General features: G+C 55.5%; 3 protein-coding genes across 3 annotated transcripts; 2 read left to right on the top strand and 1 right to left on the bottom strand.

Moving 5' to 3' along the window:
- The first annotated feature begins 204 nt into the window (after window positions 1–204).
- Window positions 205–2,142, top strand: LOC101764896 (aspartyl protease family protein 2). Its single transcript, XM_004969019.3, has one exon. The coding sequence runs from the start codon at window positions 304–306 to the stop codon at window positions 1,783–1,785; it is 1,482 nt and encodes a 493-aa protein (XP_004969076.1). The 5' UTR covers window positions 205–303; the 3' UTR covers window positions 1,786–2,142.
- A 6,047-nt stretch (window positions 2,143–8,189) lies between these two features.
- Window positions 8,190–10,538, top strand: LOC101765288 (SUN domain-containing protein 5). The gene is made up of 4 exons (XM_004969020.2): window positions 8,190–8,409; window positions 8,515–9,797; window positions 9,890–9,975; window positions 10,050–10,538. Exons 1-4 carry the CDS (start codon window positions 8,190–8,192, stop codon window positions 10,303–10,305), a joined length of 1,845 nt encoding a protein of 614 aa, XP_004969077.1. The 3' UTR covers window positions 10,306–10,538.
- A 121-nt stretch (window positions 10,539–10,659) lies between these two features.
- LOC101765696 lies at window positions 10,660–13,294 on the bottom strand. The gene is made up of 3 exons (XM_004969021.4): window positions 13,139–13,294; window positions 12,809–13,008; window positions 10,660–11,163 (listed from the first exon to the last, which is right to left on the bottom strand). The coding sequence occupies exons 2-3, from the start codon at window positions 12,988–12,990 to the stop codon at window positions 10,977–10,979; spliced, it is 369 nt and encodes a 122-aa protein (XP_004969078.1). The 5' UTR covers window positions 12,991–13,008; window positions 13,139–13,294; the 3' UTR covers window positions 10,660–10,976.
- Between the last annotated feature and the right edge of the window lie 323 nt (window positions 13,295–13,617).

Here is a 13,617-nt window from a genome sequence, read left to right as displayed (position 1 = left end):
TCGTCGCCAAACGGCCAAAGCCAGCAGCATCCGCCCGCCTGCCCCCCTCCGCTGCGCCTGCGCGGCGCCGAAACATTTATTCCGTATTCCGTACCGCCTCGAGGCGCGCAGCGTGTCACGGCCTGCCCGCCGAGACATCCCCAGGAGATGCGCCTCATTAATCACTAGTGCTCCATTAATCAACAGCCCTGGGCCGTCTCCTGCTGCTAATCTTCTAATCTCCACCCTGTGTGTTCCCCCCGCTCCCTTCTTATACACCGCCAGCGGCCTGTGGCCACACTCCAGACTCCACTAAAGCAAGCCATGGCGCCTCACGCGGCGCTGCTCCTCCTCCTGCTCGCCGCTTCCAATGCCGCCGCGCTCGCCAAGACCGTGGAGTACCACAGCTTCGTGGCCACCCCGCTCTCGCCCCACCCGTACACCGCCCCGGCTGTGACCGGCGCAGACGACGAGGACGTCTTCGGCGGCAGTCTCGCCGCAGCGGAGGATGCCGCCGCGGTGCGCTTCCGCGTGGTCCACCGCGACGCGTTCGCGGTGAACGCCACCGCGGCCGAGCTGCTCAAGCACCGGCTGCGGCGGGACAAGCGGAGGGCGGCGCGGATCTCGAAGGAGGCCGCCGGTGGCGCGGCAGCCAACGGGACAAGCCGCGGCGGCGGGGTCGCGGCGCCGGTGGTGTCCGGGCTCGCGGAGGGGAGCGGCGAGTACTTCACCAAGATCGGCGTGGGCACCCCCGCCACGCCGGCGCTGATGGTACTGGACACCGGCAGCGACGTGGTGTGGCTGCAGTGCGCCCCGTGCCGCCGGTGCTACGACCAGTCGGGCCCGGTGTTCGACCCGCGGCGCTCCAGCTCGTACGGCGCCGTCGACTGCGCCGCGCCGCTGTGCCGCAGGCTGGACTCGGGCGGCTGCGACCTGCGCCGCCGCGCGTGCATGTACCAGGTGGCCTACGGCGACGGGTCCGTGACGGCGGGCGACTTCGCCACCGAGACGCTCACCTTCGCGGGGGGCGCCCGCGTGGCGCGCGTGGCGCTCGGGTGCGGCCACGACAACGAGGGCCTGTTCGTCGCCGCCGCAGGGCTCCTGGGCCTCGGCCGCGGCAGCCTGTCGTTCCCGACCCAGATCTCCCGCCGCTACGGCCGGAGCTTCTCCTACTGCCTCGTCGACCGCACCTCCTCGGCGTCGTCGGCGTCGTCCGGCAACCAGGCGGGCTCCCGCTCCTCCACCGTCACCTTCGGCCCGGGCGCCGTTGGCCCCTCCGCGTCGGCGTCCTTCACCCCGATGGTCCGCAACCCGCGCATGGAGACCTTCTACTACGTGCAGCTCGTGGGCATCAGCGTGGGCGGCGCGCGCGTCCCGGGCGTCGCCGAGTCCGACCTCCGCCTCGACCCCTCCACGGGCCGCGGCGGCGTCATCGTGGACTCGGGCACCTCCGTGACCCGCCTCGCCCGGCCCGCCTACTCCGCGCTCCGCGACGCGTTCCGCGGCGCGGCGGCGGGGCTCCGCCTCTCCCCCAGCGGGTTCTCGCTCTTCGACACGTGCTACGACCTGGGCGGGCGCAAGGTGGTGAAGGTCCCCACGGTGTCGATGCACTTCGCGGGCGGCGCAGAGGCGGCCCTGCCCCCCGAGAACTACCTGATCCCCGTGGATTCCAAGGGCACCTTCTGCTTCGCGTTCGCGGGCACCGACGGCGGCGTGTCCATCATCGGCAACATCCAGCAGCAGGGGTTCCGCGTGGTGTTCGACGGCGACGGCCAGCGCGTCGGGTTCGCGCCCAAGGGCTGCTGAGCTTGCTGAGGGCGAGGAGCAACGCGCCGCGCCGTAGGAGCAGAGGAGCAGCAGGAGCGGCGCGGTTAGTTAATTAGTGGGTGATTAGCGGGTAAAAAGAAGCGAGCCGCCTTGTTAGTCATAATTAACGGAGGATGTCAGTGAGTGTGAGCTTTGGATGCTGTTAAAAGAAAAGAAAAGGCAAGCGCTGGGCAGTGCGCGGGGTTTGTCTCTCTTGACAGTGTTGGAGTAGTAGCTTTTGGTGCGCGAGAGGATATCAGGATAAGGCGGTTGGGTTGGTCGACGAAGGCTGTAAAAGGCCCTGTAAAAGTGCTTGGGTTAAGATAAGAAAAGTGTGCTTATGAGACTGGCCCTCTAGACTGCTTTGCGAGTACTTTGTCGTTGCAACGGCTGTAAAAGTGTTTTGAGTAGTAACCTAAAAATGTTGGCTTTGCGCTGGCGTTTGCTGTTAAAAGTCGAGCAAAGAAACCAACGCGGGTGCAGGAGCGAGGAGCGAGGGTGCAGATGCACAACAAGTGCAGTGCATAAACAGGCACAGCTCGTCTCGTATCGTCACTTGGAAGTTTTCTAACGGTCCAGTGAGGTGAAGATGATACTTTTGTCAGTGGAGGGAGGGGTCACGCAGCAGCCCTGGATGTGGGGCCCAGCCGCCTGTCTTGCCCCCACAGGCCACACCCGTCTCCCGTTCTTTGTCGTGGTCACGGCCGGCTTGCGTGAGAGACGGGGAGTCTCCGGCTCGAAAACCGGACGGCTTGCTTACCCCGGCGAGGCCCGAGGGAGGAGCGGGACGTTGGTGGGCGCCGGAGGGAGTGGAAGAACGTTGGCGCGGTGCCCTGCTTTGGCCATCGCTTTACCGTACGGCCCGGCATCCTCGGAGGCCGTGCCGCTCAGGCTCCGCTTGTCGTTGTCCGGCGGTAGTAGTGCAGACTGCAGAGCCCGCCGCCGGCCACCTACCCACGATTCCTTCACTTTACGCAGTTTGTACTACTGCCGTAAAAGATCAACTGGTGCCACGCGACCGTGCAGGCTCTCCCTGTCCTGGTACATTTGATTTGCCGCATCTAGGCCCGGCATCTGCGTAACCACGACGCGTAATTCGCAGGTGTGCTCGCACAAAACTGGGCACTGGCCGTAAGCCCAATTTGAAGAGCAGCGACGAGACGCCAGGCTTCCCTATCCTAGCAGCTGTGAACGGCCGGCGTCATCAGTTGAGCAGGGCTATTCCTATTGGAAATTTTACTCTCGCGGTTTAAAAAAATAACGTGTCATCGAAAGTTATTTGAGTTGATGAATGAAACAATACAAGTTTTAACAGGTTCATAGTTTTGAAAACAGTGCATACGTAGTTTCATCTTGATAAAACTACTTCACTCTCTCACTTCATAATTATCTTACCATGTCATCATATATGCTGATGTGTCCCGTATTTAATGTATATGAAATCTCTATGAAACTCCCACTGGACTAGCCTAAGGCTATTCCTAATGGTGAGTTTCATGAGGTTTCATTCTCATTAATTATTATGCTATATAGGATTTTTTGTGACATGACATGAAATTAAGGGCCTGTTTGGTTTGAGTTGCTTATGCATAAGCAACTTAAAAATAAGTAAATAAGTTACTTATGAACCAATCACTCTTTGCTTATAAGTTGCTTATGCATAAGCAAATAAGCAACTCTTGGGTTGCTTATGGTTGCTTATGGGGCACTTTACACCTCCTACCCTCATTCTCTCTCCTCTCTCCCCTTTCTCTCTCCTCTCTCCCGTCACCACTCTGGCGCCGCTTCCGCCCGTCGCCGCTGCTGCGCCGCCCGCCGCCGCTGCTGCGCCGGCCGCCGCCGCTCCCGCCCGCCCGCCGCCCGCCCGCCTCCGCGCCGCCCACCGCTGCTCCCGCCCGCCGCTCGCGCCCCGCCGCCGCTGCCGGCCGCCCGCCGCTGCCGGCCGCCCGCCGCTGCCCGCTTCTTCTGGCGCCAAGGACTAGGAGCTTGGTAATTATTAGGGGTAGAGAGAAACGGGATGACAGGGGTAAATATGTCAATAGCAATCAGATAAGCAACCCAAACCAAACACCTAGAGCTAAAAATAAGCAACTACAATAAGCAACTTTAAGTTGCCAATTGAAACCAAACAGACCTAAAGAAGAAAGAGGGAACCAGTTTTATCTGGATGAAATCAATTGCACATGAATACCAACTATACCAATTGTTCATAAGTCATGAAATTAAATACTATTTTGATCCTATAAAATCACACTTATATGGCTGTCTTGGAAACATCACAACTATTAGGATTAGCCTGATCATCGCTGTGGGCTGTGGCTACGAAAGCAGACAGCGAGGTGTGCCGGGTGACGGTGGCGTGCTCCCCGGTTCCGGCAGCGAACCCCGCCCGCTTTCGCGCGCCCTGTCCGTGTCTGCCCGCGGCGTTGCGCTTGCGCCTGCCCGGCTGCCCCGCTGCGTGACCCGCCACGCCATTCATAACGCCCGGGACGTCACGCGGTGCCCCCTCCCTCCTCCGGCGCAAGCGCAACCGCCTGCGCACTGCACAGGCCCGCGGGCTGGCTCCTCCACCACATGCCACTGCACGTCTGCGCTGCTGGGCGCTGCACCGATCGGCTGCGGCACCGCACCGGCCGGCATTGATTGGGGTGGTGAATGCACGGTGCCGGTGATAAAAGTAAGAGCAGAGGCCCCTGCGCCGCGCGATGGCATCTCCTCGCATGCGAACGCACATGATGAGCCACATGACAGAGATAGACGCGGCGTAGGCGCGGAGCAGGCACTAGCGCGGCGATGGAGTGCTCCGCCGCTCAGATTATACATCTCTCCCGTTCCATCATTATCCACACCGTGCAGGTAGAGCATCCGTAGTACACGTGGCAGGCGGCATTGACGGATGTCGCGCGGTGGGTCAACGATCGAACGGGGCCAAATGATGGACGGTTGATTAAACAAATCATGGTGGCGTAGAGGCCACATGACATGAGTGATCTCGCGGCGACGCCGCGTGTGAACGCCGCGACGGCACGGAGGGCAAGGACATCGCGTCCAACGTGAGCATGTGGGGGTTGGGTACTTGGGCCTTGTTTAGTTGGCCAATTTGGGAGGTGCCAAATTACTGTTACAGCACTGTAGCACACTGTAGCGTTTCGTTTGTATTTGTGAATTATTGTCCAAATATTAACTAATTAGGCTCAAAAGATTCGTCTCGTAAAGTACAACAAAACTGTACAATTACTTTTTAATTTCATCTACATTTAGTACTCCATACATGTACCGCAAGTTTGATGTGATGGGGAATCTTCTTTTTGCATAGTGTCAAAGTTGGAAGTTGGGAGTAACTAAACATGGCCTTGTATATCTCGCGTGCCAGGGAACTAGAGAAGCTCAGCTATTCCTGCCAGTGTCACGACGGGGATTATTCAGCAGTCTCAGGCTCTCAGCACAGCAGATGTCCCTGGCGCTCTGCATATGTGGTGTCCAACGCGTACGGCCATCCGCTGCGTGGAACGCCTCGCCGACCAAATGCATCCGCCGGTGCGCACGCCGTCCGCGACTCCCAGTTCTTATTGGAAATCTAAGGCTTGGCCGCGCCGCGCTTGGTACCGGACGGATCGATCGATCGCCCTGTCCCGGGGCCACGAATTGTCCGCTCGCCCGTGACTGGCTGCTCAACGCAAGGCGCACATGCCCCGCGCGCGCGGACGTACGTGCCGGATGCCTCCGCCGCACTAGCTGTTTCCCATCCCGATCCTATTTACGAAGAAGACACAACACGAGGCAACATTACTCGTCGCAAGCGAGTGCAAGGCGCGTTTGGATTTCTTGACGAGGCTTGCCTCGCCTGGCTGGTCAAGGAGAGCCAACTGAGGTCTGGGTTTGGATCGCTTGCCAGCTGCATCGGTGTCCGTGAAAGCAAGATTTTCCCTTGCTTACTCGGGCGAGCCGTATCACCTCTCCGCCGCTGGCAAGGCCAGGCGAGGCCAGCTAGCAAACAAGCCAAACACGCCCGTAACCTTTGTCGCATTGGTATTTTAAATGATGAGGTTGTCCCAATTCATATTGCGCTGCAAGAGTTTGTTGCCATGTTCAATAGGCCCCTACTAATAGATGCGGATGTTGCTTTGAATGAGATGTTCAACCTCAACGACAACGAGGTCAAGGCGATGGACAATGCCCTAATCAGCATGGTACTAGATGCGATAGTATATGAATCTGTTTGAGGTGAGTCTTCTTCTGGTGACGGATGTGACAGTCCAGCGGCAGCCAACAATGATATTGAGTTGTGGAGTTTCTAAGGATCGAGTGGTGCCCAATATTTAAAATATTAGCTTGATGTTTAGGATGTGTTGAGTGGTGTGATGTGTTTATTGAGATGTTTGATATTGTGTTGTTGTTTTTTCCATTTTATTGTATTGCTGATGCTATCGTCTTTTCAATACCATCAGCAGCTCTCGTTCGTTTTAAAAAAATAGCCGGGGGTTCGAGCGCACCGCACCGGTGCGAGACATCCAAAATGCTGCTGGAATGGATAGAAAAAAAAAAAGGTTTCACAAGACAGGGCGGCATCGCTTTGTAGGCATGCATGAGGAATTGACGGCGCGATGGGATTTGTCACGTACTCCTACCCTATGCGGACAAGCTGACAAGCACAAGCTCGGTGCCAGTGCCGTCGTCTCGGGCTCTCGGCCCTCTCGGTCTCTCGGATGTTACCCCAACCGTGTAACAGCGGCCACTCAGACTGCGTGCCAAATCCGATAGTTTGCAGATGTGCCCATGTGGCCGTGTGTCCCACCTTGCATTGCTTAACCTGCCTGACCACTACCCAGTGAGGGTGAGGCCAGTTGCGTTCGGCCTTTGAGATGAGCCGTGGCACTAGCTTCCTTTTCTCTTATTAAGCGCGAGATTGAGCCGTACGCAGGGAGCTTCAGTCATCTCCACGAGTCATACAGTAGGACGAGAATAGGTGCACTACAAAGTTGAGGAACGTCCGTGCTCACCGCCACCGAGCTTTAACGGCCAAAGGCCATGCAAACATGTCCACAAATCCCCGGCTTTGTTCGTCGTCTTTCCCTTCATTTGCGAGGCAGGCATCTTCACTCTACTCTCTTTTCACTTTTCTTCTTTCGGCTGGAGCCCTTTGCTTTCCAAGCTTCCTTTTCCTAATTTCTGGTACATCAAGTGTTTAAATCTCTGGTCTTCCATTCAGATTGAAGAAATGAACAGCGTAGTGCGCGCACCATTAAACTCCGAGGTCAAAGCATGCCACACTTCGTCCTTTTTTATAAAATACACATGCAGTCCTAAAGTATCATCCGAGTCCCTAAATCTTAAAATGCATTTTCAGGTCCTCAAATTTATCTTCGTGTCATCTGGGTCCTTAAACTCTCAAAATGCATATTTAGTCACCTAAACTTGTTCTCGGGTTTCATCTCACTCCCTAAACTCTCAAAATACATTTTCAAATCTTAAAACTTGTCACCTGTCGCTGATGGCAATGCTTCCTCTTCGCTCGTTGCCTTCACAACCACCTTATGGTAGTGGTCACGCATGTGTGGCTTGGCGCTTGATTTAGGACCTTAAAATACACTTTGAGAGTTTGTCTCGGATAACACCCTAAAACAAGTTGGGGGACCTGGGACCTGGATTGCATATATGGATTTGAAAATGCATTTTGGGAGTTTAGTGATCTACATGACACCCTATGACAAGTTTAAGCAACCGCTCGTGTATTTTATTTTATTTTTTTGGGACAACAATTCTTCCTTCGTGCAATCGTGCAGAACGAAAGCAGGCCAAGAACCGGCGTGTTAGGCCTAATCAGCCCAATATGCCAGCCCCCCGCCCGCGCCGGGGAAGGAAGGAACAACCTGCTCGTTTCTAGGCCCAAGTGGTAGGGGGCCGGGTTAAAGCTCACTTTCTTGCTGCATCAGCTTGCTACACGTCCTGGTCGGTGCGCAAGGCGCGGCCCACCCGTGCGCGCCTCTCGCTCTCGGCTCTCGAGTCGCCCCGCCTCCTCTCTCCTCCCACTCGCTCCACTCCACTCCACCGAACCATCAGCGCGGCCGTTGCGTGGCATGGCGCGGCGCGCGCGCGGCTCGGCGCCCATGCGCATCCCGGCGTGCCCCCCGCCGAACTTGCCGCTCCGTCACTTGATCCCCCCTCCCTCGCCGCGGCCCGACCCCACTTTTCCTCACGTCCCCCACCGCGGCGCTCGCGCGCGCGACTCTGCTGCGCTTCGATCAACCACAGGGGGGCGTCCCCTTGCGCTTGCGCATTTGCTAGGACCACCGATCACACACCTCGCCGGCGTGCGCGTCTGGGGCGCGCGGTCTGCGTCCTTCTCCCGACGCGACGCGATTGGCTCGGCACGACCGCGCCGGAGATAGGCAGGCGGTGCATGCATGAGCAGGAAGAGGAGAGAAGGAGGCGGCGGAGGAAGAGGCGGCGCTGCTGGCCCGGGCCCGGGGGACCATCACGGCGGCGGCAAGGGGTCCGGGGCCCATGCCGTGTCCATGGACGGCGGCCTCCGCGAGGTGTCGGTCTCCGTCGTCTTCTCCATCTGGTGCCTCCTCTTCCTCCTCCGGTCACAGTTCCTCCACAGCCAGACCGACGACCCGTCAGGTTCGTTCTTATTTCATCATCGTCGATCTCCAGCTGCTAGCGTCGACATCCTTGTTCCTGATCGATCCGTTTCTCACGGCTCGATCCAATTGACGATGGACGCAGATTTCTACGAGGAGCACGGCATGCGCGACAGCTACTGCAAGGTGAGGCCGCTGGAGGCCTACGTCCTGCCGCACCATGACGCGTCCCCTCCGACGTGCCAGACCCCCTACTCGCCGCCGCAAGAGGCCTCGCCTCCCGGGGCCCCGCCGCCACCGCCACCGTCCAACGCCAGCAACGCGCCGCCGCCGTCGTCGCCGCCCGAGGCGCCCTTCGTGGGCCTCAACGAGTTCCGGAGCCGGATCATGCAGGGCAAGGCCGAGCACAACGAAACCGGAGGTCGGCCCCGGCCCGCGGGCGGCGGCGGTTGCGCGCACCGCCTGGAGCCCAGCGGCGCCGAGTATAACTACGCCGCGGCGTCCAAGGGCGCCAAGGTGCTCGCGCACAACAAGGAGGCCAAGGGCGCCGCCAACATCCTGGGCGGCGACAAGGACAAGTACCTGCGCAACCCCTGCTCCGCCGACGACAAGTTCGTCGACGTCGAGCTCTCGGAGGAGACGCTCGTGGACACCGTCGCGCTGGCGAACCTGGAGCACTACTCCTCCACCTTCAGGGACTTCGAGGTGTACGGCAGCATGACCTACCCGGCGGAGGTGTGGGAGCTGCTGGGGCGGTTCACCGCCGAGAACGCCAAGCACGCGCAGCGCTTCGTGCTGCCGGAGCCCCGGTGGACGCGCTACCTCCGCCTCCGCCTCGTCAGCCACTACGGCTCGGGGTTCTACTGCATCCTCAGCTACCTCGAGGTCTACGGCGTCGACGCCGTCGAGCGGATGCTCCAGGACCTGATCGCCAGCGCCGGGCCCGACGCCGACGCCGCCAAGGACCACCGCGTCTCCTCCATCGACGCCGCCAGCCGGGACGCCGGCCACAACAACGACTCCACCGCCCAGCAGGCGCGCCAGCAGGCCCATGCCAGGCTGGACGGCGACGGCGGCGGGCGGAACGACAGCGCCGCGGGCGACGGCAAGAACAACGGCTCCAGGGCCGGCGCCGCCGGTGACGCGAAGCTGCCGCCGCAGGGCAAGGAGGCGAAACCGCCGCAGGTGGCGATGGCGGCGGCGGCGGCGGCGGGGAGGGCCCACGGCGACGGCGTGCTGAAGATCCTGATGCAGAAGATGCGGTCGCTGGAGCTGGGCCTGTCTACGCTGGAGGAGTATACGAGGGAGCTGAACCAGCGGTACGGCGCCAAGCTGCCGGACCTGCAGAACGGGCTCTCGCAGACGGCGGCGACGCTCGAGAAGATGAAGGCCGACGTGCACGACATCGTCGAGTGGAAGGACGGCGTGGTATGCCTGCGGCAGAAGAACAAGCCCTGAATCATGTTCATACTATGACTGCTCGTGACTGACAGGGCAATTGTGCTTGCAAATTTGTTCAGGCCAAGGACCTGGACGAGCTCAAGAGCTGGAAATCCAGCGTCTCCAGCAAGCTGGACGATCTGATCAGGGAGAACGAGGCCATGAGGCGAGTGCCATTTCTGTCTCCAAAATTTGGTCTTCACGGTGTGGTATTCTGATTGGAATCTGCTGCGGGTGCAGGTGGAGCTTGGAGGAGATGCGGGGCGTGCAGGAGACGCTGCAGAACAAGGAACTGGCGGTGCTGTCCATCAGCCTCTTCTTCGCGTGCCTGGCGCTCTTCAAGCTGGCGTGCGACCGCGTGCTCTGCCTCTTCGCCGGCAAGGGCAAGGAGGAGGCGCCGGAGGCAGAGAGGGTGTGCGGGAGGAGCAGCAAGGCGTGGATGCTCGTGCTCGCCAGCTGCAGCTTCACCACCCTCATCGTCCTGCTCTACAACTGAAAACATCCTAGGAGTTCTGCTTGCTAGCACGGGGCGCTACGTCCTTCAGCCTTGATCTTGCCCTAGTAGCTCATTAAGTCCGCTAATTCTCTCAAGTAGATGGGTCACTGGGCAGTGTATGTACTCACTATTCGGAATAAAACGGGAACTCAGAACACAGGTTCCTTGTTCATTGTAAAACCACCTCTAATACACGTGTTCCTTAATAATAATCCGGTCCCAAAACAAACGAAACAATATTTGCTTCAATGATTTCTTATGCAATTGAGCATGATGACGAAGACAAACAAATCGCAACTTGGTGGACGATCAATCACTACTATTATTTCTTTCCAAAAGACACGCAGCAATCAATGAATAATCGAGTTAACATTCATGTGCAAGGAAAAAGGAATTCATTTGAGGGCAGAAAGAAAGACACAAATGGCTCAGCTTGCAAGGTACTGCAGCAGATGCAATTGACAAAGAATTACAAGAGCACCAAAATGGACAATCGAGCGAGCAAATTATTGAGGCAATGTTGCAACGATGTGCCCGTCCTTGCTGACATTCAGCACTAGAGAAACTCTTTTTAAGAAACAAAATTGTGAAAGAAGGCAGGTATCATCGTCGTTTCGACAAGCATCAGCTAGAAGTATAGATCATAAAGCAGGTCTTAACCAGGGAAATCATTAGACCTTATAGCCGGTTATGGTGAACCCTCTGCCAACAATCTCGCCTACGCAGAACCATGCATAAAGCTCAACTCCAAATAAAGTCGCAATCCCGAGGTCCTCGACCTTGAGATCCTTCCTGTTCTTCCATACCTGCTTGACACCATCAAGCTCCTTCCAGAATGCTTCATAGCGGCCTGGTAGACTGAACAAACACAGCAATGGTTAGGATCCATGGAAGTCAAACTCCTAACTTGTACAAGTCATAATAAAGACACATTTGCATCTAACTAGGGGCAAACAACGGTGAATTAACTGCTGCTCCTTATGCTTTCAAGTTTAAACAAACCATTTGTATTTATTATGGTCATTGATCTCAAAATTCAGAACATTTCAAGGGTGTTTCTTAGTGCCAGGAAAGAAAAATTATTACCATTATGTTAATAAACACTACCACTCTTATGATACTAGGACTATCCTACCATGACTTGAAAAGCTGTAGATAAAGATAGGTTTCCAAACACTACTCTTGCAACTAAAATATATTGTTCAAATGCTCTTCGCTTGTGTAATGCTTGTGCTCAGCTGACTAGCTATCAAATATATCAAAACCAATAGATGCGAGGATATAGTAATTCCCAGAATGGCCAATCAATTGATACATGACTTGCAATCAAGATGCACATTAGCAAGATATCAGAGTAAACAAAATAGCAGATGCAGGAAAAGGATACACCTGCATGATTCAGCCAGCAAACTTTACACACTCTGCTCAAAGCAGCTTGTGTGAACAGCCAAAACCAACCAAACAAAAAACTTAAACACAAATACCCATGCATACATGATTTCCTCTGCATGTAAAAACCCACATCCAAACCAAACAAGTTGCTACTTGTTTTTGCTGCAACATTTTATAAAGTTAAACCAAAAACCTCTTCAAACATGCATTGGGTCACAGCAGTATTTATAAAGACCCATTCCTTGAATTACACAATAATTCTTCATACTGCACCATGACACATAAACACCACATGAAACTTTTTACCAGGACACTGAATAATCAAAGCTTTCATGGTTTCACCTTGCAATCATTCGTTATGCTCTATCCATACATATCCGTACAAGATGGATCCAAGAGAAATGCAGAAAAATTAAAAGGAATGTAGTGACAGTCTTATAGACATGGATAATCAAGCATAAAAGCATCGTTGTGTTATTGTGTAACAGTGTAGGTCCCTTCTGCTATAAAGCTTCAAAGTTGTAGTTAATTCACTAGAACAAACTTGAATTAGCGGAATTGGCAGGAATAATCTTGAAGGACAGCATGGAAAACCATTGCATAAATGTCTACAACCATGCATATATGCTACAATACAGACATTGCATAGAAATGAGAGCATTATCACATTCCCAAGATGCTACAAGTCGCATGATTAAGACATATTAAGTGTGAAGTCTTAAACAGTGAAGCCACAAAGAAACCAAGAGGACAAGCCAAGCAATGGCCTGAAAACTGAAGGACACAAATGCTACATGCTACCTACAAAAGCTCAGTTCGACCACGCAGAATAGCCACATTATTCCGCTAACAATCTTAATCCACACACAGACTTGGTACCACCATTGCTGCTACGAGCCACAACCAGGTTTCATCAGATAGGTGATTGCGACAATAGCTAATTACAGGGGGGAATATTGACCACACTGCATCACAGGCATCGAACAATCGGTCTGAAAAAGCCCGTTACTATTTACTACGCGCACGAACAGATCACGTGACACTACGAACAACACAACCCAATTGGCCAATCAGAACGGTACACCACAACGGGGAGGCAGTCGTAATTCACCTTGCGAGGCGGGTGTAGAAGAGCTGCTTGGAGAGCTCCTGGCACTTCTCGACGGTGGGGGGCTGCACGACGTACTGCTTGTTCTTCTCCATGAGCTCCTTGTAGTAGGAGCCGCCGTGCTTCGAGGCGAGCTCCGCCGCACGCGCCGCCTGCGCGCGCAGCTGCGCCAGCCTCGCCGCCATCGCCGCCGGTCCTAAACCCTACGGCACCGCGCACGAGGAGAGAAAACCGAGTCAGATCGAAAGGAAGCAGATCTGGGCGCGCGGGGTGGAGAGGCTGCGGATCTGGTGGGAGGAGGTTAGGGTTTAGGATGGGGAACCGGAAGCTCACCTTGGTGAAGCGCCGGGGAGAGGTGCGGGCGCGAGGAGATCGAGGAGGAGGAGGACGGCGGGCGAGATGGGGAGGGGAAAACGGTGGCGGAGGGTGGGTGGGGGACTCGGGGTGGGTCGACGCCTCGAGAGGTCGAGGGTAATATGGTCATTCCATATTGTAGTTTTGGCTTCAGAGATTAGGGATTCGTTTCTCGAGTGTTGCAGATGTAGAGGTTCCAAGCAGGCTGAAGTGCTGAACATTTGAGCCAGACCAAACAAGCCAAGTCGACATTACTTGAACGTATTGATTAATTAACCTAATTTAACCTTTTTATATGTTTTAGCTCTTTAATTTTGCACTCGATATCTTTAATTTCGCATTCGATAATTTTAGCCCTTAGTAGTAGCACCGATATATAAGGCTAATCATGCAGTATAACGAATTACAATCATAACGAGCGACCTTATTAAATAATATTGGTTGTTGACTTCTTTATA

This window comes from Setaria italica, chromosome V, assembly GCF_000263155.2.
Source record: "Setaria italica strain Yugu1 chromosome V, Setaria_italica_v2.0, whole genome shotgun sequence".
NCBI lineage: Eukaryota > Viridiplantae > Streptophyta > Magnoliopsida > Poales > Poaceae > Setaria > Setaria italica.
The sequence above is the reverse complement of the archived record's forward strand: the minus strand, read 5'-3'. Positions and strand labels throughout refer to the sequence as shown.